The sequence below is a fragment of the Zonotrichia leucophrys genome, chromosome 1 (assembly GCF_028769735.1).
Source record: "Zonotrichia leucophrys gambelii isolate GWCS_2022_RI chromosome 1, RI_Zleu_2.0, whole genome shotgun sequence".
In the NCBI taxonomy this organism is placed as follows: Eukaryota; Metazoa; Chordata; class Aves; order Passeriformes; family Passerellidae; genus Zonotrichia; species Zonotrichia leucophrys.
The window spans coordinates 30,958,251-30,986,045 of record NC_088169.1 but is presented as its reverse complement, the minus strand read 5'-3'; the positions used below and the strand labels follow the sequence as shown (position 1 = coordinate 30,986,045).

Here is a 27,795-nt window from a genome sequence, read left to right as displayed (position 1 = left end):
GGGACATCTGAGTGCTTCATCCATGTTACAGAACTTGAAACCAGGTGCCTAAAATGGTCAGATGATCACTTCTTGCTTCTCACTCTGTGGCCTTTCCTGCTGCTTCCCATTTGCTGATTTTTCTCTTTGCCTTCCAGCAGGGCTTGGAAGGGAAACACTTCACTTGTTTGTGTGATTCATCTCAGAGCTCTCCTTAGCTGAGGGCAGCAGGTGGAGTTCCTAGCCACAGTGGTGCTCCCCAGGGCAGGCAAACCCCATCTAACCCACGCTGTGAACACCCGTGGGATGATGCCATTGACCAACCACAGTGCCCATCAGACCTTGTTCATCCTCCCTGGGCAGGGGATCTGGCAGTGATGCCAGTGCAGTTACCAAGCTACACTGTCCCCTGTGCTAGTGAGTGCCTAGAAACTGTGTCCCTGAATCATGCCTAGAACCTCTCCAATCTCTTTTGGTGCCTTCTTCATGTGTATTGGATATGTACTCACTAAGCACAGGATGCCATGCCTGGCTGGATCTGGCCTTTGAATCCTGAGCCCCACCAAACTTACCCGTGTGCCTCCTGTATGACACTGACCTCTTTGCTGACAGCCATTTCCTCCCCTTCAAAGAGGGGATGGAGAGTGGATGCCCTGTTGAGGCAGAACAGGAGCAGTGCTGAGCAGAGATGGGCCCTGAGACTGAGCAATATGTCTGGAAGGCACGGCAGCATGCCTACCCTGTTGTTCTGTTTCTTCCTCCTTCACAACACAGCAGTTGTTGGGAAGGGTCTTCCCAGAGGTCAGAGGATAGTTCAAGGTGTTTCATCCCAATATCCCAGTTTTCCATACCAGCCTTGCCCATCCCTTGTGGATCCTTGAGAGGATTGTTCTCCAATGCAATATCATCATCTTTAATTAGGATTGGTTGTATTGTACCAGCATCCCAAGTGGTCTGGGGGTGAGGTCTGAGGTATAAGGCTCAGGTATGTCTGCAGTGGGTGGGAGCATCCCTCTCCCCAGGGCTGACCATACCTGTACAGGAAAAGTGGTGGAATACCCAAGCAAACCTGTGGGGTGATGGAGGCAAACACCCCACCTGGCTAGAGAGGGAAGAGGAGGAAAAGTCCAGTCTTTTCCTTGAGCTGCCAGACATAAGAGCCAGGGAAGCACAAATACTGTGATTTCTCACCAATATTCCCTCAGCACATCTCAGGACCTCTGAAAGAAATTTACATCTCTGGTTTAATCCAGCTGAGTTAAATGAATATTATTAAAAATTCTTGATAAATATCAGTCAGATTTGTAAAAACTATTAGCTGGCCTTGAGGCAACTTGGTGGGAAATCAACAACTGATTACCTACATTTGAGTGTCTACAGCAAATCCTTATGAGCAATAGGGCAGGAAGGAGTGAAACCAACCTCACCAGCCCAGAAAAGTAGTAGTTTAGCTCAATAAAAAACATGTTTCTAGCACAGGATAAGGTGATCAGTGCCAGATGATTTTTTATAGTGCAAGCTCTGTGTCCAGTGGGAATAGACTGTATCAAAATAAACATGTGCAACCTTTCTTCCAGAGAGTCCCTGGAGCGAGCTGGCACTCCGCCTGAATTACTTCTTTCCCAAGCATCTATTCATTGTATGAATGAATGTGAGGGAGATTTTTGTGCTATAATTCTCCATCTGATAACTAAGCCAGGGGTACATGGTTAATAGCTTTAGCCAGTCTTTTGTTTCCAAAATGCCATTCTTCCCCACTTGTGGATATGTGACTTTCCGTGTGTTTGTATGAGTTCCTCCCTGATGGGAGTACGTGAGCTTCCTCCTCCTTGTTCCAAGTAGTTCCCATCTTTTTGAGTGATAGTCATCACTCCTTGATGATAATGATGATACTAATGAACCTCCAAATGTAACTGTCACTGTTAAATACTCTGCCAGCAGGAGTTACATCATGTGGTATTCTTACCTATAGGTTTCCAAATTCCCTTTCTTATTGTGAAAGGATTCTTCACAGTTTGAGAAATACTTGTGCCACTTGTTTTTTTATGTCACTTCTTTGCAGGGGAACTGTGGCACAGAGCCTTGGTATTTACTGCCTGCCTCCATTATTGCAATGAGTCAGAATTTTCTCCTAAATCAAGAGACAGTAGGTTTCCAGTTTGCAGTTTGGGACCTTCACAGCTGAGGGATTGGGAGAATAAAATAAAGCAAGCAGGGTGCACTGAGCACATACCTAAGCTCCTTGACATGGGTGTCTCTGTCAAGGTGTAAGGCAGCGTCTGTGAGTCTCTACTAGTTTGCAGCAATTGTATACTCTGATGTGTCTATTTTGTTGAGAACAGTTTTAATTTCATATGGTACATATGTACTAGCAAACCCTGTTAGCAATGCTTATGATGCTCTAGAGATTTTGCCATGTGAGCAAACAGAAGCAAAATGACAATTAGATATTGTCTCATGCTAACAACAGCACAGCAGGTCCAGAATTTCATGTCAGTCATTCAGAAACCTTGTTTACTGGAAGCTGGCCATGAATTGCTTTACAGATCTAGCCAAATCCTTGGCAGAACAGACCAGTTTGATCTGTTGCTCTCTCTCAAGAGTAGAGGCTTCCTGGCAGTGTAATTTCTTCTTGATGGTTTATGGGGTACAGCTGTAGGAAGCCCCTTTCCATTAGGTGCATTGTGCCTCTCCAAAAGAGCCGGGGCTGAGCAGCACCAATACTGACTGTCTCATCCACCTCCATCCTTCCTCACAGCCACTCAGCACACTTGTATTCCTGCTTTCTACTGGGAGTCTGTTACAGCCAGAGGAAGAGCTTTAGGGATTCAGGGAGAGCGACTTCTGCTGGTGATGCTGCCCCATTTACATTGTCATGCCCTAGATTCAACATGTGTGCATGCCACAGAACATTTTGTGCTGTGCTGTGCTGTGCTGTGCTGTGCTGTGCTGCACTGTGAGGGTGGTGAGACACTGGAACAGGTTGCCCAGGGAGGTTGTGGATGTCCCAGCCCTGGTAGTGTTCAAGGCCAGGTTGGATAAGGCCTTGAGCAACCTGGTCTAGTGCAAGGTGTCCTCCCACCATTGGGACCAGATGATCTTCATGGTCTCTTCATACCCCTTAACATCCTGCTGATTGTGAGCAAAGATTTAGCCAAAAAACACTGCAAAATCCTGAATGCTAATCTTGCCATTTAAACTATGCCCTCTGTATTCTTGAATAGCATAGGTTGCAATAAATGAGCAAATAACAACAAAACACATTGAATATTGTCATTGCATTTTAGCCTGAATTACTTGAAAACATAGTGATTGGGATAACAGTTTCATTATGGGACTAAGGAAATAAACACCTAAAATATATGTAAAACACTGGTTAATAGAATTTTTCTGGCCTTATACATTTTCCTAGTCCAAAATATGGATTATGATATGGCTGACTTGGAAGTAAAAAATCATGGCTGACTGTGGCTGTTTTGCAAGTCAAAATAAATACCTGAAAAATAATCTAAAAACTATTTGGTATTATTTGTTATGTTTTTCTCTATAAGGGAATCCAGCAATTTAAATTCATCAGTTATGACTGAAAAAACTAGTCCCTTGGCCTTCATATTTCCTGTTTATCCTTCATCAAAGAGCTGAGTGCCATTAAGTAGCAGCTTTACCCCCCAATCAGTGACCAGTGGATCTAATTCCTCATAACTCATTTGATAAAAGGTTATGGATTTTGTGTTCTTAGCTAACTGTTGAGTAATGACCAGGTAGAATGTTGCTGTAAGAGAACTACTAACAGAAGCACTGGTTTTACTATTGTTGAGTTTTCACTTTGATTTTTTCATAAAATGTTCTTTAAACAGGCAAATTTATGTGTGACTCATATGTGGGAAATAACATGGGCTTAAATAAAGCCTAGCAATTAACTTCCTTCCTCCTCCCTTCCAATTTTATTCATGTCTTACATGTTGAGGACTCAATAAATGAGAAACATTGATTGCTGAAAAAGAGTGTTATCATTGCCTATCACTACACCTCTGCTTTGAAAATGAGGCTTTGACAATATCCAGTAGCATTGTGCTGCTGTTTCAGAAAATAAGTGTGTGGGATGCAGCAGCACATGGATTTTGTAGCCAAAAGGGGTGTCAGATGCCATGAGAGGTGCAGCAGCACAGGGCTTCCTTCTTGGGCCGAAGTGGTGACAGATCAAGCATCACTGTCTCATAAGGTCACAGAGCAAAGGAGGGTGGGCAGTGAGCTAGTGACAAGGGTTTCTGAGGCGCTCAGCCTTCAGCTGGGCTGCCTTGCCTACACAAATTTACCCAATTTATCCTTTTCTCCTTACAGCTCACACTGCTGGAGAAATTGTACTACAAAACTGAGGTCACAACATTTTGGGGAAGATTAACAAAAAAAGTGATGGGCATGGGACAGTCCTCATGCTTGGTGCCAGCATGGCTGGGCAGGTGGTCTGACTGGGCTGCAAGAGGGATTTTTAGTATGGCTAAAGCAGTGGGATTTATAAGGACACTTCACTTTGAGGGGTAATTCAGTAGAGTTATTAACATCTTGTTTGGCTTTGGGTCAAGATCCACAGAGGAGGATGAAGAGCATCCCAGGAGGAAGAGCAGAGAGGTCAAAGGCATCAATGATGCTGGCTCGTACACTAAAGATGGTTTTGGTGGGAACATGGGGGGCAATGAAAATGTTTTTCAGCTTGAGCAGACCCCAGGCTCATCCAGCCTACAAGTTTGCAGAGAGTAACTGCCACACAAAAAAATCTCCAAGAAGTGGCTGTTTTTGTACTGTGCTGATGCACCACGTGGTGCCTGGGAGCCTTGATCCCTGCCTAGGAGACCCTAAGGCTAGCATAATGTTCAGGAATAACATTACCCACAATGGATATTTCCTAAAATCAAGGACTGTGGCATAGAGCACTGCTGACACATTTATCTGACCTGGATATCATCACAGTGTTATTAAATTGAAATAGAGTGACTGTGAGATTAACCTGCAAATAGACCTAAAAAAATGACAATTCATACTGATTCTTGCATTCCTTCAACAGAAAAAACTGCTTAGACAATCTAATGGATGAAGATGAGAAAGACAGGGCAAAGAGGTGAGTATCTTTTCTTTTATAACTCTCTGTGATGAGCTTGATACTGTTTGTTGTTGCAGAAGCTGTTTTATCCATAATCAATTAATCAAAGAGCAAGAGAGTAAAATACAGTCAAGCACAACTTGAAAAACTGCCATCTCACAGACTCCTACTCCTGGCTGCACTGTAAGAAGAAAATAACCTAGCAGTGTTTCCTGTGGAAAATGTTAAAAAAGCCAAGGCATTGATCATTTTCTTCACATGACTGCAGAACATCAGAACTGAAGCACCAACAACATTCTTCTGCCACTATAATACATCATCTGAGCTTCCAGAGTGTACAAAAATGTTGTGGTTTTCTTTTTTCTTTAAATACACTTTGCAAAAGAAAAAGAACAGGAAAAGTGGGGGTTTTTTCCCTATTAGAATGGCCATTTATTCATTTATTCATCAATGCCTGTCTCACAGCAATGAAAACACCCAGAAGTTACCTTCGGAGCAGAGAAAGACCCCGAAAAGTCAGCTTTAAACTGGCACAAACCTATATTCACATACAGTCTGTACTCCATTGAGTCCCAGTTGGTGGGAATTCACTGTGAACCCTTTGTTGGGAGAGAAAAGGTGTGTTTCAAGGCAGAAGACCTGTGGCAATGAAACTCTTAGTAACTGTCAGAGCTGACCGGCATCTGCAGAAAAGCAGTTTGGAAGCATTCGAGATTATCAATGCCTCAGCCCGCAGTTTAATTACTTTAGAAAGAGACAGAGGTTGCTCACATTTTTCCCCTTGGTTCCTTCTAATGAGAGTATTTCCAGTCCAGGCACAAGCAGTTGATCCAGTTTCATCTCTTTTGATTCCTTCTCTGCTTCTTTCCCTCCCTGCAGCTTTGTTTCACCAATATAGGTCAGCACAGGCTGCAGCCAGGCTCAGCTGCTCCCCTTTGCTTCCTTTTGGAGGGTGCAGAAAGGAGCCCACCTTGCAGCACTGCTTCACCTGCTAAAGGCCTGATCATCTTCAAGATATTTGTGTGCTAATTGTCTAGTAAAAGAAAAATTCATTAAATGAATGCATATATGTAAAAAAATAGGATAACACGTATCCTCGCTCTCGGCAATTGTCATCACCATCTGGTATGGTTTTCATGCCGTTTGTTCCCAGAAGGAATTTTTGTCGTACCCTGGGGCTGGCCTCTATCAGGGTGCATAAAAAAGTTATAACTTTCAAAATTAGAAAAGGAAACTGCTTCTTCAGATTGTAATTTAAGTTCATTTTGCTTTTTAGAAATAAAGCTAAAGTTGAAATTGAGCTTGAGATCATGAGATGCTTTACGAAGATCTAAAGTTAATACATTATACTGAAATGGTTCAGATTCGTTTAAAAGCTACAAGTTTTCTTCCAGAGAGAGTCAAACTTAGGAGAAGCTATTTGATTAATATTTTGCTGCTATGTCATGTAAGCTGAGGACTCTCACCTGTCCTGTACCACAAGGGAAGTGCTTTTTTTTCCTTCTCTTTGGTATGAGGACTGGGTCCCTCAGTGCTGAGAAACACCAGAGGGGATTAAAAAGCCCCGGAAATTGTTCTCTCCTTTTATTTTCTCAGTTAAAAGTAGGTGAGACTGAAAACTTCTGGACCTAAGTTTTTGGGATGGTCTCAAGCCAGGAGGTGAGTTTCTCAGGTTAGGTGTGTGTAGAGATACACATTCACACCACGTCTATCTGCTGCAATTTATCAGGCACCTACAAGTTGCATTACACAGACATGAAAAAAGGATCCATCCTCTCCTGAGAAGAGGCACTTGCACTCCCACCCTTGTGCCAGGTGTTTAATATTTGGCCAAGATCAGGAAGAACACTGGTTAAATTGAGCCCTGTTCTGCATCACCTGACTCCCTAAGGCACAACGTCACTCTGACAACCTGAGGACTAAAATGTGGGTATGATGGCACCGCAGTTGGCAGCATTGAAGACCTGTGTGAGGTTTTCTGATCATCTCAGATCAGAAGCCATAGTTTCCTTTTCAGTTCTTTGGTGCTGGATGAGGTTTATTTTGGTTTTAGATTTTTATCATTTTAAACAAAAGGTGTGTTTTGTGCACTTTTTTCTCTATTTGCTCTTCTTTCAGTTTACTTTAATACTGTATAATTTTAAAATACTTTTTTTACATTTCAGTTAATTCCAAATTCCAGCCAAAACCAGCTTGAAGTAAACCATGAGAAAGTGCTTAATCATGAAGACTACTACCTGCCATTTTCCACTGAAATAAAAAGTAAATTTAAGAATCTGAATGAAGATATGTGGTACAGTTACTTGCATTGATGCATATATAACACACTCTACTGGACAGGCAGAAGAAATCTGAAATTTAGTGTAAAGTCACATTTCATTGTAAATTAGCAAAATGCAGTATCTATTACTCAGTCAGTATCTGTCTAAGACAACAAGCAGGATATATGTAAGTGAATAAAAATGGCTGTTGAGTTGTTGATTTTGTTCATTCTGAGTTCAGGCTGTTCTGTATTGCTTTTAACTGTATTTACTAAAAATCGTGATTTTATTCATACTGTGTCTCCTCCTTCCCCTTGAATGTGCGCTAATCTTTATGGAGTAGCAAGGAAGGAGGAGAACTAGGACAAGTAGTATGGAATTAAGACAGAGGTTGTTTTGGCTTACTGTAATTGTATGCCCTAGCAGTGAAGTAAGCAAGGCCAGAAAATAATCTTCAAAGGGAAGTGATGAAAACTATGTTACTTCATGCATTTATAACTGTACTAAACAAAGTATTTTCAACTGTGCAGGGATAGTTTTTATCATTTTTTTCCAATCTTCTCTCATTTTTTTTTCCTTTTCAAAACTTAACTGTGATCATCGATTCATATCTTGGTAGAGTTATTTCCACTAGAGGAGTTTTTATATTGCCTTTGTGAATAAAATGTCAAGTGTTAAAAATAGATACTTTATATTTCTGTCAAGGCTTTTTTCTCTTTTTTTTCTATTTTTTTCTTATTTTTTTTTTTTTAAGCAACACATTCCCTATTGACAGCTGGTGGTTTACTTTATTTTCAGGGAAATCTGGACTCTTTAGGCTTAAAATGAACTGAGGATTGAATTATGAGGAAGTAAAATGTTGATATTCTTAATGTTGCCCTGAACTGTAGAGAAAGAGGATAAGGCTGGAGCTTTTCACATCTTGTTCTGACAGCCTTTTGCAGTGTAATAAGAGCAAGCTGAAATCAGTCAGGCAGTATCCACCCAATCTCTTGTGTTCAAAGCTGTAAAATAATCAAGCATTGGCTTCTATCCAGCGTATCTCCAAGTGCATTCAGGGTTGAGAGCAAGACAAACAAAAATTGCCCCTCTGTCAGTAGTAACATCCAGAAGCCTCTGTAGTGATTTCTCTGCTGAAAATGTTTATTGCCATCCTGGTCCTTGCAGGGGATGTAGATGCTGGGCTAAATTCTGCTCTGACTTTCAGCATTGTGCATCCAGAGCTGCTTTGAGGCACAGCAGAGTTAGTTGGGACTGATAAAGTCAGAGTGAGAACTGGCCTCTTGGCTTTTCTTTTCCATCTACCTGTAACCAGATTTTTCAGTCTTTGCATAATTGACAAGGCAAATCTCATCTGCTTGAGGAGCTTTCAGAGGAACAAACAAACCTACTGGGCTATACTTATTTCTATTTCCACGTGGATACAGAAGTCCAGGTGATAACCTCTGAGTCAAACAGTTGTGGTATTCATGAGAAGTCAGAAAATGTGTGTGTACAGATTGGCATAGTGTTAAAAAAAACTAAAGTGTGCATGCTGAAAAGATTATCAACAGCCTTAATGACAGTATTATGATGGTGCCAAAATACCCCAAATGAAATCAGATCCTTTCTTCCTTTGAGCTCTTGAAATGCAGCAGCAGAAGCAGGGTCTCTCTGAGGAATCTGCAATCTAAACAGACAAGACTGGTGAAGAAAGCTGTAGAGTCTTTGTTTTAAACCTAGAGATTGGGGCACTGGCACTGATTTTCCCAGTGGCACACAGATTAAGGGCAAGCACTGCTGGCACTTCCAAGACCCCAAGGCTAGCAATGCATCCCAGCCTCAAACAATCCATTCTGATGCCCTCTCCTGCTTGTCATTGTGACCTTGGAAAGGAGACTGAACAAAGTTGCATACAAACCAGATGGGAGCTGCAGCAACTTCTACCCAGGTCTCTGATCTTAATGACTGGAAGACAATATCCTGATTCTTCTCTGCCAGCCTGGAGGTAGGCAGAGCACCTGTGACCAAAGTGGGCAAGTCCTTCTAGATCAACCCAGCTCCTGTGCAAGAGCTGCAGGACTGGGATCCCTCTCTTCTGTTAAGACTGCACAGATGGGTATGATCCAGTCTCTACTCTTCTTCTTTATGGACAGTTTTACTGTTGTCACAGTATTCCTATTTCATCTCACTCTGAGTGCCTCCCCAGAGACTGCATGAATTTTTAAGATCCTACATATGTCTGGGAGATGGATAGACCTCCTTCAACTACAAGCTCAATGCTGTCCTGATAAGCTCAGCTGGAGTGTCCAGAGGCAGCACAGGGGAGTGAGCAGAGCCTCCATCTCCGCGCTGGGCACTAAAGGTGGCTCAAAGACAAGAGCAGGAGGTGGCAACTGTTGCCTCCTTCTTGCTTCTACTGCTTTTCTGGAGTCCAGTGTCAATCTTCTCACGCTGACACGTGCAGCAAGCTGATTTTATGTAAATACATTGCAAAGAGCAGGTACATGATCATTTTCCTTCTTGCTCTGCTCATCCTTTGTTTCTTTTCCCCTGTCTACAGGGCTTCGCGTAACAAGTCTGAGAAGAAGAGGCGCGATCAGTTCAATGTTCTCATCAAAGAGCTCAGCTCCATGCTTCCAGGCAACACTCGCAAAATGGACAAAACCACTGTGCTGGAAAAAGTCATCGGCTTTCTGCAGAAACACAATGGTAAGATTTAGTGCGGCTCCTCATGCACTTGCCAGACAGTTACTACAATATCCTGTTTCCTTCAGTGATTATCAGAATGGCTTGAGGGACCTAAAAGTGCCAACATAAGGTATTTGAAGTTTTTTCCTACCTCATCAATAAAGATCATTTGCAGACACTGTGCTGCCCAAATCCATCTCCTTGTTTGCTCTTCAGCTGAAGATGACTCTCAACCTGCTAGAGAAGGGGGCAAATGGCAGCTGCTGAGAGAAGGACGGCAACAGTGCCCTGCAACATTCATGAAGAAGACAGATGCTTTGAACAAGAGAGATTTGGGAGGAGAGGGAATATTCCCTTACTTGAAATTTGCAATATTCTGAGCTGTAGAACAAAGCATTTGCCCCAGTTTCTCTGCAGAAAAAATGCAGGGAAGCAATCTGTTCAGCACCCCAGCTCCTCAGTGAACTGTGCAGGACTCAATTTTCCACGTTGAGTAGAAAACTCAGACCAGAAAGTCCCTCTTTTTTTGAAGCTGGCAGCATCAAATTGCATCCACAGATAGTTGACATGCTTCACCCAGTTTGCACAAGCAGAAGCTACATCACATGTGCACAGCATCCAGTTGCAGTAGTCAAATTCAGCATCAGAAAGCCCGGAGTTCATTTTTTAAAATGCTTGCACCAGAGACAGTTAAGTCCCTTAGAAATGTACCTTCACAGAGGGCAGAGGAGATTTCTGACCTTGCTGAGCTACTCTCTTTGGTCTAGTTTCTACTCAGAGGGAACAATGTGCAATGGGGCCTTCCTGATGCTTTGACATCCACCAGTAGTGACCAACTGAAACACTCCTCCCTTGTAAATCAGGGCACTGATTAAAATGGGGCTCTCCTGCTCTGCCCTTATGATGAAGAGGCTTCAGTGGGTGATTGTGGGGAATGCCCCTGGTCCCAGAAAGCATAAAGGGGTCTCACAAGATGATGCACTACGTCACCTGGCTTACCTTGGCTCATCCAGCACCTCCTTCCTGCACTCTCTGCAGAACTCTGGGTGTAACAGGAAAGACCATTAAAACTCTTATATCATGACTTACAACAGAATGGAGTCACAGATGTCAATCTTCCTGAAGAAATAACTTTAATGGTTCTGGCATTAGAGTGCAATTTCTTCTTAAATGAATTTTTGCAACAGACAAAATAGAATCATATATTTGTTTAGGTTGGAAAAGACATTTAAGACCAGTGAGTCCAACTGTTAACCTGTGTTTGTACAGGAGGGGATGACCAGAACATCTCAAGGTTTAATAGTTATGTACACTTTTTAAAAAATTGTAGTAATAACTCACCTTTTTTTTTTTAGCTGCCTAAGGCACGGGAAGATGTGAATATGCTCAGTTATAAAGCTAAGCAAAGAACAGTCACCCAAGATTTGAAATTAGGTGTATAAATGTAGCTGAAGGTCTAAATAATTTACTCCAAAAGGTGCTTTTCCTTGAAAAACAGCTAGATGAAGGAAAGCTAACAGTCACAAATCTTTCCACAGCAGTTGGGTCAAAATGTGACTGGGGTTTGTGCACTTGCTAAAAAAAGCAAATGTTATCTATTTTTAAAGCAGATTAGTAGTCAGAATATAATACAAAGCATCAGCATTTAAAAGTGTTGATTATCCTCAGTGTACTTTGGATCTGGTTTATTGAGTCATGTTCCCCCTCTGTTTGGTAGGCTAAACCAAGATTTTAGTCATAACAGAGGAGAAGGCAAGTTTTCAGATTTTTTCCTTCATAAACAGCCTCCTTCATTATAATCCACAGAATCTCCCAAATCTCAAGTAATTCTCCCAACACTCACCATTTCGTGTGCATTGAATCTACAGATCTGCTGAAAGTATCCTATATTCTGAAACTACTTTAAAAATCTGATGGACTCTTTTTCCTTAGTCTGCTTTTCAAAGCTGTGTGTAAAACCATGGGAGCTGTGGAGAGTTGCTGTGCTGCCAGTGACAGCCCCCAGTAGTGCAGAAAGCAACTCAAATGAGCTGGTAGGAGCAAATGGCTGCATCTCCACTAATACAGCCTGAACAGAGGATTTGATTTCTTTCGTGGAGACAAAATGCACGGACACTTGTAGAAATTTACTGTCTTTAGTATCATTTGTCCATTTGTGTTTCTCTGGCCAGTTTGCCTACATGCTCTGAATACAGAGCATTGAGTGTTACATGCTCTGGAAGTGTTAATCAACAGGATTAATTAAAGTGCTAATCATCAGGAGGTGCTGAAAAGAGAAGAGTCTGTGCTCACCATCCCCTCACTACTAGACCTGAGTGAGGGAGCGCTCCTAGAGAAGCAGAGTGAGCAGCAAACTATAAACCAGCTCAAGTTTCTGTAAATTAGAGCTATCCCCCAGAATCCTGTTTGACTCAGAGCTAACATAAATGACTGTTTTCCAAAGGCAAGCCAGCAATCCAGTATGGTCCCCAGTTTCAGTGCAAAGCTGTGAGTTGTTTTCCTGGTGTGTCTGCACTCCTCCATGGAAAGCCCTCCAGGAGCAAGCCCTCTGCCATGTGTCAACAGTGGGGCAGATGTCCTCTTGGGACCTTTTGGGCTGGCAGCACAGGGGACCCTGCCCTCCAGACAGGATTTGGGATGAGATGCTGGAGCTCCATTCCTTCTCCTGGGCTGCCCTGCACCATGTGGCTGAAGGCAGGGAGAGGGTGGTGGCAGTAGCACCAGTGTAAAGCTGCTGCAAATGCTTGTGATTCGCTCTCCTTCTGGAAAACAGAGCAATAGCTCTGCAGTTTGGGGTCATACCCCTTTGGGGCTCCTCTGAAGGAGTTTTCTTGCTGTTCTGTTTGGCACAGAAGCTATAGGCTGAAGCCTCTCTAGCATCTTGATTTTGAAGCGGTAAATTGTAAATAGCAATTGGACACATGCTAATCCTTGCCTTGATTTCAATTTCATGCAAAGTGGTTTTATCTTTTGATCAATACCCCTTTAATGCTGCTTGAGGTCAATAGCCTTGTGAATACAAGCTCCCACTGAAGTCAGTACAAGTTGACTTGAGTAAAAAATGAGGAAAACATTTCAGGCTTGAAAACTGCAATTTTTGAATACAAAGGTTATTTCTCTCTTTTCCTAGCAACTCATATGTAATATTTCAAGATAGAAGTTAATTTGAATTTTAATGATGTAAATGTTCTCTTTGTCTAGAAGTCTCAGCACAGACGGAGATTTCTGAAATTCAGCAGGACTGGAAGCCTTCATTTCTCAGCAATGAAGAATTCACCCAACTGATGTTGGAGGTAAACATGGACATACACCTTTCCTAGTTTTGTCTAGCACTCATGGAAATGCGCATGCATTTAGAACAAACTGTCATCTGCCCTTCCAGAAGAGGAGGTTTTGGGAACTGCTGTATTTGACTGTCAAGCAGAGGCGTCGCCTGTTGCTCTTCCCTCTCAGCAGTAGTGTTGCACTGGGCTGCTGCAGCCTGCAGAACTGTGCAGCAGCTCCCAAGAAAAGAAGTTCAGGGCAAAGATTCAAATCGCAGGTTTATTTTTTTTTTTTACAAGCAGAGGTGAGGTGAAGGGCACATGGCTGTTTTTCTCCTGTTCTTGGAAGGCGTTGTTAGCATCTAATATTTATGCAAGATTAGCACCTGAAACACAGTGGTGTCGCATCCCTCTAGTGCTAGGTGCTGAACAAGCAGATAAAGCCTGACAGCTCCTCTTGGCTTGATACAGTTGGTGCTTCCACTCAGATTTTCAAGGCCCTTATCAAACACCTCTTATTCTAGCATTTTCCAATCCTAGTTTTTCAATTATAGCATATTCTTTTAATGCTTGGTTCTTTTAATGCTAGCTGGGATTTGAAGGGAGGCAATGCAATGGCGTTTATGTAGGTTCAAAATGAAAAGCAAATTAGTTGCTAGAATACATTTTTCTCTCTCAGTAATAGCTAGAACTGCCTTTAGCCAGAGTCTTCTCCTATACTAAACACACAGATGTTGCATAGCCCCACAGTGTCCTTTGAGAACAAGCTTCTCCTCCCACAAATGATGTGAACATGGCACATGATCCAGGCCCTGGTGATGGGCAGGGAAGGATGTGGGGAGCAACTTCACCAGCAAGGAGTGGCATAAAGCCAGAGCACATTGCTGGCTCCCAGAGGCTGGCAGTCCTTTGGCCATTGCAATTTGTTGTGATGAGACTCCCCTGGACTAGTTTTATGAGACACTTTGCTCCCATTGCTCTGACAACCACCCATTTCCTTCTCTGTGCACAGGAACTTAACACATAACTCCTTCAGTCTGCACTGAAATATGTCCCTCAGATAGCAGTAAATTGACTGGTGTTTTGACAGGTTGGGTCTTTGTTGATTCTACTTGTATGCTACACAATTTTAGATTAAAACAATCCCTTTTGGTTTCCCAGCTTATAAATCACCTTCTTGCTACTGTGATTTTCCATGCCCTTCAAGATAACATTGGGTATTGGGATGTCCTGTTGTGACAGATGTTCATCATTCCCTGCTATTTTGCTTTTCTACTAACATTATTTTATTAGCATTTGGGCAAGACTGCTTGAAGTTTTTCCCATCCTGTTATTAAAAGATGGGTAGGGTTTTTTCTGAGCACTAATTCAAAAGACTCAAGGCTGCAGTAATATATCAGCTTTCCTGAAAATGGCCTTTTCTTACCACATTGAAAAGGCTGTCACCAAATTACACTGGGCATTAGGCTCTGTTTGTCTGTCTAGGACTGATGCAATAGTAAAACCTTTAAAGATGAAAATGCTCCCTTAATGTTGGAATGTCCAGTTGCAAGTAAATAAAAACAGGGTTATGTATGCACACATTAACTTGATTTTACCACAAAGCTCTGATATGAGTCACTGTGTGTAATTTGCATTGGATATGAAATAAAGACTTGATTTTTTAAAAACTAACAACCTTCACCATAGTAACATGCACGATCCAACTGCCTTGTAAAACCACTGCTCTCTTCTATGGGTTAACAGCTATCATGCTTTTTTAGAAAACAGCTTGAATGTACTGCACCAAAGAAAAACATATTCTCTGCACCTAGATTAACAAAATCAAACTAACTATAGCAGCTGGAGGGTTTTCAGAGATGCTAAACACTCACTCTTCTACTGGGGTATAAGTTATTGACTTGCTTTTCAAAGGATTGAAGCACCAGCAGATTCCCATTGACTTAAATAGTTGTGGGTGCTCAGCATTCTCTGGAAAAAGGAACATATGTTTGTGTCTTTATTCAAGGCTTTGTGTTTTCCTTTTTTTTTTTCTTAACAATTAGCATTTTCCAGTATTCTCAGAATTCTTTCCCTTATTGAAGTCAGCGGGGGGGAAGGATGTGCTGGGGCTTACAAGATCAACTGCAAGTCTGGCTTGGAGGCAGGCCTGGATCTGTGGTATGGTTTAGTAATGCTGCTGTGGCTCTCTGGTCAGGCTGTTTGCAGTACACCTGTCTCCTGAGCAGGTATGGCCCCTGGAGCATTGTCAAACACTGCTCTGATTCAGTTGTGCTTGCAGGGCCTTTGCTGCTCAAGTACTGCTGCCAAAACTGACTCCAGAACATCGGGGAACTGACAGGAAGGGCCCAGACTTGCCCCACTTGAAGGGTTGGGAGCCTCACTGGTGAATCCCTAATGTCAATGGAAAGGTTTTAATATATTATCTGAGCCCCTGCTGTTGTGTCTTAATTTTTTGAGATGTTCTCCTTACAGTGATCTGAAGATCATCTAGTTTTATTTCACTCTGAGGAGAATCCCCCCCAAAAAAATAAGTTAATCTTGCCTTAGATCTCAAAATCCACCTAGGTTTAATTTTGAGCAAAATTTAGCTCAAAACTTGGCAGCTCAGACTAAAGAGGAGACTCATTTTGAAGGTGAAATTGGTCCTGTGCAGAGGGTGGGGATAAGGCTGACATTTCCCTTCAGTCCTAGGAGTGGAGGGGCTTACCACAAGATGGGACCAAAGTGAGGAAGAAACTCTGCAGAAGGGTGAATTTGTCTTGGAATGAGTAATCTAATACCATGACCTTTAAAATAAATCACTCAATTAAAACTCAGGCTAAGGATTATTTGATCATTTGCATTGCTTTTACTTACATGAAAGCCCAGTAATATACAATGTTACATTAATACAAACTGAGATTTATGGGGTTTGCAGAGAAGTACCATTTTGAGATAGGACTGCATCCTTTCATCGTCCTTTGATATTTACACAGAGCTCAAATGTTCATTTTAATAACTTCCAAGGGATCCAGTCTTAGTCATTTTGCATTATTAAAATGTGTGATTAATTTAAAAACTGAGACATGAAATGTTCCTGTGAGCCCTTTGTTGCTTCAATAGTAGGTTTTACTAGACTACAAAGAGTCTTGTAAAAGTTAAATCAGACTGTAAAATCAGAGAATTACTGTTCTGCAACTTGAGATAACATTCCTACAACTAGATAACAATATGGTGCCAAAGTCAAACTGTTTTGATCAATACATGATGAGATGTCCTGTTTACACCACTCATTCCTATTAAAGCACTCTGCACTTGTCTGTTTTCCTTAGGCATTAGATGGCTTCATTATAGCAGTAACCACAGGTGGAAGCATCATCTATGTGTCTGACAGCATCACACCTCTTCTGGGGCATTTACCGGTGAGTAATTCTGGCACTGCCTTTTCTACTACACATTGTAGAATTGGGCACTGCACTTGTAGGAGCAGTGTAAAACAGTGCTGGGGGTGGTGTTTTCCTGAAAATGTGATGAGGGAGTCTGTCCCTGCATTATGCTGGCTGCTGCTGTTGCTCAGCTCCGCACTGTCTCTGTCTGATTCATATCCTTCAGGTTTTTGTTGCTATGAGGCACTTCAGTTTGAATGGAAAAAGCTCTGCAGGAATAGTCTGGCCAGGGGAGGGACAGGGTGACCTGGCTGATCTTTTCCATCTCTGATTTTTCAGCTAGCAGAGAATAGCACCAGTGCTGCTGGCAGCCCAGTGAGGAGCTTGTTAAGGGCCTTATTCTGCTCCCAGGGAGGTAAAGGACAAAAGCCCCATTGAATCTGGAGTTAGCTGGAGGCTGCTGACAGCTCTCCCTGAGCTCCCCTGTGCTTTCCCAAGGGGAGCACACTGCTCCCTGAGCTGCTGTGGAGCCAGTGCTGGGTGCAGCCCTACACCAGTGCAGCCGATGCTCAGCACATTCAGCTTCTTTTGTCTGCGTGCTGCTCCAGGAGACACTCCTGTGCTTTGGCTTGGGCTGGAGGAGCAGGGGAGAGGGACTGCTCCTAACCCTGCTCCTGTTGCTAAGGCTGCTCTAGGAGAAATAGCACAATAATTATGGATTAATCCTCACACTCATTTTTAGTACCCTGGTCTCAAATAAATACATGCCCAGGAGAAAAAATTAGCTGCCAAATCATTATTGTACTACCCCCTGCCATGTTCTTAAGAAAATTACAATTCTCTTTCTCTCATTTAGTTTTTCACCAAATATGTGTTATGTTTTTCACCCAGACAAATGTATTTCACAACACTACCTTGCTGGAATAAGAACAAAAATTATTTTCTTCTGAGACAAAAGAACTTGATGAAAGAGCAGCTCCTGGTAAATGCAAAAATATTGCTATGCAACAACAGATTGAACTGAGTCTATCTATTTCAGTTTTCTTTCATCCTCAACAGTTTAGAAGACCAGTACTTGACTATTTTGTTAAATTTTCCTCACTTCAAGGGTGGGGAGAGCTCTGTCCTACACACAGGCTGTGGGGTTTTCATATGCTTACTGATCTCCATGAAATTTTCTTGTCTTTCATTATTTGGAGATTTCATTGGTATCCCTTTCAAATACTGATTCTTAGTGGAGATGATAGATCTGCTGAGGGAAAGTATTCCTCTTCTGGAAGACACATTTCAGACCCTGTGCCTGAAGTCTGAAGCCCTGACTGAGCATGGATAGATTCAGGTTTACAATTCCTGAGTTGCACCATCAGAAACTGAATTGGTTTTCTCTCCCAAAGACATGCTTTGTGTGATAACCTTACTTGGTATCCAGCCCAAAATAAGGATAAAGAAGACTTTTTATTTGCACAGAAGCAGCACATGGCAATCCAAGTCAGGGAGCAGCCTGACCAGGCTGCAGGTGGAGCAGACCTTGCTGGAGCTGCTGGAGTGGTAATGGTTAACACCAGCCCACACATGCAGAGGGAGCATCCCAGAGGCCATAAATGAGCAAGGAATAAAGGCTTCTCCCTGCCCAGGTTGGCAAATCACTGTGGCCATGGGCAGGGGCCTAGCTGAGGGTGCTTGTAGGTGCACACTGGGTATTTTAGTCTTCCCGTATCCTTGTCATTTGTTTTTTTTAAGTTTTAAAACTGATCAGAGTGCTATCTGGAAAATCTATGTGGCTCATTTTGTTTACCTTGAGGATCTATTTGTAAGCTAAATTCAGTCACTGATTGAGGAACAACATACCAATTCTTTCTACTCTGTGGCAACAGGGAAAAAATACTCTGAAAATCTTCTGCTTTGAACAACGAAAGGAATGCAAAACTGGGCAAAATGCAGAGCGGGCACTCTGAGGGCTCCTGTTAATAAAACTGATGTATATTCTTTTTTCATTAAAATCATGAAAGTTCCAGTGCTGAGAACAAATATATCCGATTCTCTTTAACACAGTTTCCCATACTTCCATGGAAAATTTTCAGACACAAACTTCCCCTGTTGTAATTCTAAATTTTTTTTTATGAGGTCTGGAGACTACTTGTAGAGTCAGTTGAGATGGAGAGGTCTAGCTCACATGGTAAGGATGACTAACTGAAGTGAATTCATTGAAATCTGATCACAACTCAGCATTTGCCAGTCAGATGGTACACTATGACTCCAAGAATATGCAATCTCTTGGGAAGGGTCCTCCCTGTCCCTTCTTGCCTGCTTTTCCAGAAGGTCCCTGGCAGGGTTGAGATTTCTCCTCAGGGGCTACCCAGTGAAACTCAAGGAGCTGCTCTGCTGTGTTGGCTGCTTAAGGCAAACCTCAGGGTGGAAGAATCCAGGACATGGCACCTTACAGTGTGCAGAAGTTAATCATACTGTGTTGCTGTTACAGGGTAGCAGTGGGAATCAGTGCAAGATACACAGGTTCATACAGGGGGCAAATCCCAGCACACAACTGCATAGCCATCTTTATTTTTGTGTTGGTGGGAAAGAAACCTATCTCATTTACAGCCCTCCACCATCCCTTTCCTAGTCACCATGTTTGCTTACATCCTTTGATTTTTCTCTCCCTGCAGCAAGAATTTTTCCACCTAACCACAGAATTTTTCCACCGACCCCCATCCCACATTAAAAGCAATGAAATTATGAGGAAGGAGTTCCATTCTGGAGTACAGCTGTTTTGTTGAAACTGCAGCAATATTTTAACTGTGCATCCCATTATTGCAGAACTTGATGTATTCTGTTCAGAACAGACCAGCATCCATGTAGGCAAAGGTGTTTTTTGCCTGCCTTAGCTTTCAGGAGTAAATACTCCAAAGCTTTGCTTAGCAGGATCCATAGATGTGAAGATGCAGAGTAGATTCCAGGCTTAGCAGCATAACTGTGCATTAACATAGTTCATCTAACAAGTCTACCCACAATCACTGTAGTTGATCTTTTGTCTGCTTTGCCTATCTCGTTCAGCAATACTCTGGCTGTCTCAGCCAGTGGCACAGAACTGCTCACTGCAGAATAATTAGACAGAGCTGCAAACCATTCCCCTCCAACTGATCCATTGTTATCACTGATGGTCAAATTTTATCAGTAGAATTAGGTCAGAGAAGACCTGCAAAATCAAGTCCAACCTTTGACTTAATACCACCATGCCCACTAAACCAAAGTGCAATGCCCACTCATTGTTTGAACCCTTCCAGGGATGGTGATTCTGCCAGCTTTCCTGGGCAGCCTCTTCGCATGCTTAATCACTCTTTCATGAAGAAGTTTTTTCAGATGTCCAGCCTGAGCCTCCCCTGATGCAGCTCAAGTTCATTTCCCCTTGTCTTGTCACCGGTTGCTGGGGAGAAGAGACCAACCTCCACATCACCAAAACCTCCTTTCAGATAGTTTTAAGAGTATGATAAGGTCTCCCCTGAGCCTCCTTTTCTCCAGGCTAAGCAATTCTAGCTCCCTCAGCTGGTCCTTGTAAGACCTGTGCTCCTGACCCTTCCCCAGCTCTGTTGTCCTTCTCTGGAACACTGCAGCACCTCAGTGGGAGATGAATTGAGCAGCCCAGAACTGGACACGGTACTCGACGTGTGGCCTCACCAGTCCCCAGTACAGGGAGCAATCCCTGCCTTGCTCCTGCTGGCCACACCATTGCTGATCCAGGCCAGGTCACCATTGGCCTTCTTGGCCACCTGGGCACACACTGGCTCATGTTCAGCTGCTGTGGACCAGCACCCCCAGGTCCTTTTCCACTGGGCAGCTTTCCAGCCACTCTATCCCCAGCCTGTAGCACTGCCTGGGGTTGTTGTGGCCCAAGGGCAGGATGTGGTACTTTGCCTTGTTGGACCCTCATAGGGGTCCAACAGGTCTCAGGTCTTTGATCCAGTCTGTCCAGATCCCTTTGCAGACCTTATCTGTTTCACCACCTACCTTTTTGCCATGACATCAGATGTCTGCTCTTTGGGTCTGGTGCAGAATTAGCTATGAACAGCTTGCTTGGCATTTTCCACAGTTCCAGTGAGATCGTGGAATATTTGCTTCCATCTCTCTGTTTGACTTAGCAATGTATTCTGGGTTGACATATTGATTCGAGAGCATTGTTGAAGTCTTGATGTGTACAAGGTCCAGAAGTTTGTTCTGTGCACTGTTTTACTGGTGTGCCAGACCTCTGCAAGAGGTGAGAGTTTGGAATTGGAGCTTGGTCAGTATGGAGACAAAAGGTTTCAGTTAGAGGAGTAGTGATGGCTCACATCTAGTTTTCTCTGCAATTACTGCAGAGTACATGGGAGATAAATTAACCTGGTAGTATCATTAGCATTTACAGGAAAAAATAATTTCTGAGATTGCACCTAAGCCTTGAACAGAACTCACCAGTGCCGTTTCCTGTCAAAGGCTTTTTCTTCATATGCACAACAAAAAAATTACATGAAACAATGTACTATATTTTGTGAAGCATAGTATGTGTATACAGAAATGTGCATGTAAGTATTTATACATACATAAAAAACCTTTATCACATACTGTATCAGTAGGATTCACATTAATAAGATATAAACTAAAGCCACAAAAATAACTTTTGATTATTCTTCACAACAGGAATATTCAAGTAATGAGCATATATAATACTTGTAACTGAATTATCTAAAGTGATATATTCTTGTTAAGGTATGTGTATAAAGCATAGCACTCTGATTTCTAAAGTCTGCTCAGTGAGTTTCACCACTCTAAACAGGAATTCCACACAGAAAAGCTAGCATGAATAGAAAGCAGATGGAAACCAAAGCACAATCTTACACAAATAGATGATGGTTAATAACTTGCCAGTCTCATACACAGCTTACATGTTTTCAGCATGACTGTACAGTCTGATAGAAGCTGCTCTGATGACACTCAAAGCTGTGTGAGTGTGCCAGCTCAGCCTGAGGTAGTCTCAAGTGGGACAGATGTAAGTTGATGCCATTGGAGGGTCACTTTATCTCAGGCTTCCTTTCAGAGGCACTCTGTTGGGTTAGTCACCACACTGGGCACAGGGACACCTTCCTCTTGGCAGCCCATGACAGACTCATTGTTGTCTCCACTCTGAGCCAGCCATGGCCTTTTACACAAATCCATCTCCTCTTTCCATTCCCAAATGGAAAGAGGATTCCTAGATTTTGGATGGATTTCAGGTTCAAGCCAGCTGATCATGGGGCTGGAGGCACATGGACATTCAGCTCATGGCTGGCCAGAGGGAGGACTTGGTGGCACTGTGAAGTTCCTCTCCCTGGAGACTACCTGCTGTAAAGTCATGTCCAGACATGGAAGTCCTCTTCTCCCTGCTCCCACCTGCCAGGATGCAGGAAATGGGGAGCCAGACCTGACACCCCAAGGGCATTTCCCAGGAGCTGAGGGGATCCCCCCAGGAATGAGCTTGATCTGGGATTGACCTGGCTGACTCAGGGTGACTCTCAGCCTCACTGCTCTGTTAGGGAGAGAACAAATTCCAATGATCCACAACAGGCCTGTGCATGGAGCTTAGTAGCACTATGGGGAGCCAGACACCCTTTTCCAGCCCTCTCCCAGGTCTCATAATTTAATTGCATGGATGTACCGGCTGGATCTGATGGTCTCTGAGAAACACTGAATGTTGCTGATTGCTGAGACTTAATTGATGACCAGCCCACAGGGAAGTGGCCATTCAGTTTGTCCAACAGATTCCCCCTCTGTTTTAGAGTACCTGGAAATCAGTGAGGAAACTCCTGTCAAATGCCACAGGCTTTGTATCACATCTTGTTGCACATCTCTGCAAGTGTTGCTTGTTGTGATATTTCTGTTTGTCTCAAAACTTATTTCTCTTTGCAGTGTGATGTCTTGGATCAGAATTTGTTAAACTTCCTCCCAGAACAAGAACACTCAGAAATTTATAAGATGTTATCTTCTTGTATGCTTATGACAGATTCTGCCTCATCTGATTACCTAAAAAGTAAGTTTCATTTTATCTTCTCTAGTAAATGAAAAAGCACAGGCAGGATAAAAAATTTTCTCACAGAAAGAGTTTTTTATGTGATGTGCAGTAAAAAAATTAGGTTCGTAGCCTTTCAAAAAGATCTTGCCACCTGGAATGACCCTTTGGTTCTATTTTTAAATGAAACTCTTTGCCTTTATTTTACTAGGCTAAGACTACTTGCAGTTATGTTAATTATTAAATATCATATCATTTGAGACAGCTAAGGAAAATAGGTTAGCTGATGGAAATTGAGAGTTCGCCTGAGACAAATCACATCTTAATTGATATTTCAGCCTGTTCAAGTAAGATGTTGTGCAGAGATCAGCTAATGTGGCGTAACTTTGGTTTGCCTTACAGTCAAAAAATCGCTCTAAAACTATTGTAGTTCTTTTTCCAATTGAATTTTGATTTCCTTGGGAATGTTTTTACTTCCTCAGCCTTACTCACTCTAGGAGGTAAGATGCAGAAAACCAAAAAAGACACAATAATGTAAGATGTACAGCTGCCCAATCTACTGTATTGTACAAAACCTGCAGCTGAAAGCTAATATGCCCAAGTTAATTTAATAGATGTTTTGAGGTAATTAAGCATAGTTTTCCAACACAGGATGTAGAACAGCTGTGAGTGGTGAGGAGCCTAAACAGAAAAAAGCAGTTAGTGAAGGACCCAGTTCTGTCTGTGGCTGCACTGAGGCTGTGGCTGTGTAACTCCTGTGATGAGGTGTGGCACAGACGGGCAAGTCTCCAAAGCTGTCCCCGAGCTGCAGGCACGCCTGGGCACAGTGCTGAGCAACCTGCATCCCTGCAAGGCTTTCTTGCAGAGCCTCTGCTCCTGCAATGTATAGCACATTGGTGTTTGAGACTCCTGAGAGGTAACAAGCTGCTCTTGTGCTGCCAGTTGCAAGATTGGGGTTGGAAGACACCATTGGTTGTGTTTAGCTGAAATAGTATATTTATTTCTTCTTCTTCTTCTTTTAACAATCCAGCTGACAATGAACTAGAGTTTTATTGTCATCTTCTGAGAGGAAGTTTGAACCCAAAGGAATTTCCAACATATGAATACATAAAATTTGTAGGAAATTTTCGGTCTTACAGCAATGGTAAGCTTTAATTGTTGTATAAATGTTCCTTTAGCTGTGTAAAATAAAATATAAGTATTGCTCCATTGAACAAGACAGGCTTTTAACTGACAGAACTATTTTTAACATTACGGGATAAATTTTGCTTCTCACGGATCTCATGGCTAAGTTGCAGTAGCTGGATAAATACATGTGATGAGTGAAATTGTGTTAGTTGCTTTTGTTACTGCCCTTCACTTGTAGTGATCCTGGACTCTGGGTAAGTTTGCAAATAATGACAGGTTTAGATGAGGGTTTATTTGTGCTCACTGATACTGTGTGCTAAGACCCCACCTATTAGCAAAATCATAATCTTGCTGCCTTATCTGCTGGTTTACTTTAAACACAAATTCCGTGCCAGAGCTGATAACCTTCCAAATCTGTCTTCTTACCCTTCTCTGCAAAATCCTGGGGAAAGGCAGCAGTGCCACGTTTCATCAGAATGGCTGTGGACACTGCCACCCATCTCCCTCTCCAGCTGCCATTTTGCATTCCTCTCCAGCACTGCAGAACCCACTACTCTCCAAAAAAGGGGGAAGACATGCAGTCAGCATAGTCACTGATGCACCACAGTCAGTGCAGGGAAAGCATCTTTCAAGGGATGAAGAGCAGATTTCCACCTCACCCATTCTCTAACAAACAGATTGCTGCACGGCCATTAGTGTCAGAAATGAAATACTCTTTTATTCCTTTCCTTCTCCTGCCGGCCCAAGTTTGCTTTAGTTACTTGCCTGACTGAACTCCAGAGTGGCATTTCCAAAGTTGCTGGTATTGTTCCAAATAGGTCATCCTCTGCAAAAAAATTCCCCACCGTGCTTTCCAAAAACTGCACGCCACGCTGTGAAAAAAAATGTCCCTGTCCCCATTTAACTTTCTGCTTTTGCTCCACATGACTAGAATAGAAACCTACGTGCAGGATGGAGATATGTATTTCTTGTTTGGTGCCATCTGATTTGAGGCTCTATTTGTATAAAAAAATGTAGCTGCCTGTATGCTTTCTAGTTTGAATGAAGTGAAATGCGCCTGCCTGACAGACGCGCACACCAAGCTGTTCTGTTTTCTAGAGCAGAAACCGGATTTCAGGTGCTGACTCATAAGGATGCATTTCTACCAGGGGAATTTCTGATCCATTTTCTTCAAGGATTTTCAGCCCTTTATTTTAGCCTGACATTAATATTGCCCCCTTACCCGTTAGGATTTCACATCCCAGCTATTTCATCAGTGGCTATTTCTCAGAAAAATGATAAAACTTACATTACAGATATCTTCCCTGGCTTAATGCATAGAAACTAAATGGGAACATATTGATTTCAGAAGACACCAAATCATTTTCCAAAGACCCCATCTTAACAGCTTTCAAACAAGTCATGTGCTTTCTTCTTCACATTTTTCCCCCTTTGTACCACTTTTTTTCTAAATCTTCACTTAATTTTGTCTCTTCCACTTTCTTCCCGTCTCTGCTGCAGCCTGACCCTCTGGTTGACAGGGAGGGGCAGCCTTGCCTGGCTCTGTGAGATGGTGCCTCCTGGCCCCCTTGCCATCTGACTTTAGTTTCAGCAGTTCAGTGCAGAGCCTGATGGAAATGCCTCACCAGTGCACGTCCAGCACTGCTCCCCTTGGGCTGGGGGTCACCCCCATGGCTGCAAAGGTCACCTCCCAGCAAAGGTGGAAGTGAGTGCCCTGGACTCAGATGTAGCAGCAGCAAACTGTTTGCTTGGGAGCTGATACCCTTGGCTTACAGGGTGAGCAGCCAGAGGAGGGTGCAGACCTCCAGAGTGGCTGTCCTTGGATCAGCTGGGCTCCTTGCACCAGCCAGCTGCACCCTGAGCAAGGCACAGGAGAATCAGCTCAACCAGGCACTGTAGGCATGCTCCACCCTTTGGGGAAGCCACCCAAGGGCTGGGGGCAGGCACCTGTGCTTTGGCACAGGGACTTGTGGCACAAACAACTCCAAGCATCTGGTGGCTGCAGGGGTGGGCTGGATTCCTGCCTCTGCTTGGCCCACAGTTACCAGGCACCATCCCCCAGCCCATGCTCCTCAGGGCTGTCACCTGTTGGGCCTGACAGCAATTGCCCTTTTTTCCTCCTGTTGAATAAATACCCATTCTCCAGTCATCCATCCTCCAGGTGTGAGGCCAAGTGGGCAAGAGAGAAAGTGGTGACAAGGGTGGTGGGAGAGACACATCACTCAGGGTAGCATTTGTCCTATATGCATAGGATCAGCTGGCCCCAAAGCTTGCTTTTTGGAGTTGCTTGTGAAGGAGGGATTCTAAGCTAAAGATAAGAAAAGACTTAGCTGGGGGAGAAAGACAGAAATTGCAAATTAGGCTTAATTAGCAGGAGACATTCCTTATGAATGTACTGAAGAATGTTTTTCCCTGTAGCTTTTCACAGCAGTGGAAGTGTGAGCATGTTTTTACACATGGGAGACTGATACAGGATGTTCCTTAAATACAAATCCTGCCATTCCTTTTTAGCCACCCAATGCAAACTCCTACCTTTGTTTCCAATGCTTTGCTGAGCGTACTCTGAGCCCACTCAGCCTGCCTGTTCCTGCCACAAGGATGCCAGAGCCTCTGTGGCCAAGGAAGTTCTTTTATCCCTGGGCACATTATATCCTGTCAGGATACTTAGCTATTCTGTTGTCATTAATGTAGAGTCTTGCAGGAGTAAATCTGTCTCCATGCCTTGTCATTTAACTTTTGCTGATGTTTTTAAGAACTGGTAGGTCCTACTTCACCCTCTTTAACAGAAATGTCACTATCTTTATTCTACTTCCACATAGCCTTTTATGTAACCTCTTTTGAATTATCATCTCCTTAGGCTTATTTTATTATTGTTCATTACTCATACAGGGTTGGTGCTTGGGGCAAGGAGGTCAGGCATGTGAGTCCCAGTCACCTTGCCCCCCTCCCTCCTCCTTTATACCTTCCCCCTTAATCTCATTGTTGACTTCTGGCTGAGAACATCATATAGGGATGGGTTTGAATGGATTAATTTGAAGGATTGCAGCTTAGAAAGCCAGTTAGGAGCTTAGCTTCTCTCCCTAACTTTAATGGGAGCTCTGAGGTTTAAAGGCCATCGTACTGAGATGCCAAAGATATTTTTTTTCATGCTGAAGTAGGACAAATACCTGATATCTGCCAAGGTGACTTGTCACCAGAATTGCTGTCAGGGAGCCAGATCACACACAGTCTACATTGAACCCATGCTACTCCCACAGAGGAGCAGTCACTGGCATCTTCACTGATCCCAGAAGAGGCAGCGACGTGCATACACAGGGCTCAGAAATTGCCCAGGAAAGCTCTCTCTGTTCACAGCAGGCATTCTGTCTTTCAGGAGATCACTGTCCCGGGAGCTCCTAGGGTCAGCTGCAGCTGCGGGCTAGAGGAGCTACACAGCCCAGTGCCAGGGTTAGCAAGAGCATGCACACTTTGGCTGCTCCTGAGGAATCTGTACTCTGCAAACCCTGCTGCAGAGTATTTCTGCTGCTGTATCTGCACCAGGGATGTGACATGAGCTGCCTGCACATGAGTGAATCCCCATTGCACTGGCTGTGCCCAAGTGAGAGCAGCTGACCAGTGAGACAGCAGTGCAAGCTGTGCAGAGTGCTGCATGAGTCACTGCCTGTGCTAAATCAAATACAAGAGATTTGATTTTCCATTTGGGAGGATTATATAATCATCATTAATTAAGCTTCAATGAGAAAAGCAGGACTGTAACCTGATGTGAAGATTCAGTAGTCCCATGAGAGGAAAGGAGGTGGCCCACGGGCCACTCAGACAAGGAAGGTGGAATTCCTTTTTGCTTCTGTGAGAAATGCCTACTTGCTGTCAGACCACCAGGGTTGGTTTTGGTTTATTTGTAAATAGGAACTCTGTCCAATATTTTTATATATTTCAGGTTCTGGGTCTGTAGCCCAGATTTTAACGAGAGTTATGAAGGCAGCTCACATCTGAGGGAGCCAAGTGCATCACTGTA

The 27,795-nt window shown here is 43.2% G+C and overlaps 1 protein-coding gene across 4 annotated transcripts in view; it reads left to right on the top strand.

Moving 5' to 3' along the window:
* Positions 1–27,795, top strand: part of NPAS2 (neuronal PAS domain protein 2) — a 105,181-nt gene that overhangs the window by 46,066 nt on the left and 31,320 nt on the right. For 3 of the 4 annotated variants that reach the window (XM_064710672.1, XM_064710657.1, XM_064710663.1), the window contains exons 2-7: positions 5,042–5,095; positions 9,881–10,029; positions 13,210–13,301; positions 16,586–16,675; positions 22,553–22,673; positions 23,683–23,796. In XM_064710672.1, coding sequence (XP_064566742.1) covers positions 5,042–5,095; positions 9,881–10,029; positions 13,210–13,301; positions 16,586–16,675; positions 22,553–22,673; positions 23,683–23,796 — 620 coding nt within the window. Of the gene's footprint in view, positions 1–5,041; positions 5,096–7,265; positions 7,340–9,880; positions 10,030–13,209; positions 13,302–16,585; positions 16,676–22,552; positions 22,674–23,682; positions 23,797–27,795 lie in introns of those variants that run through there. The other variant, XM_064710683.1, reaches the window with a different exon arrangement.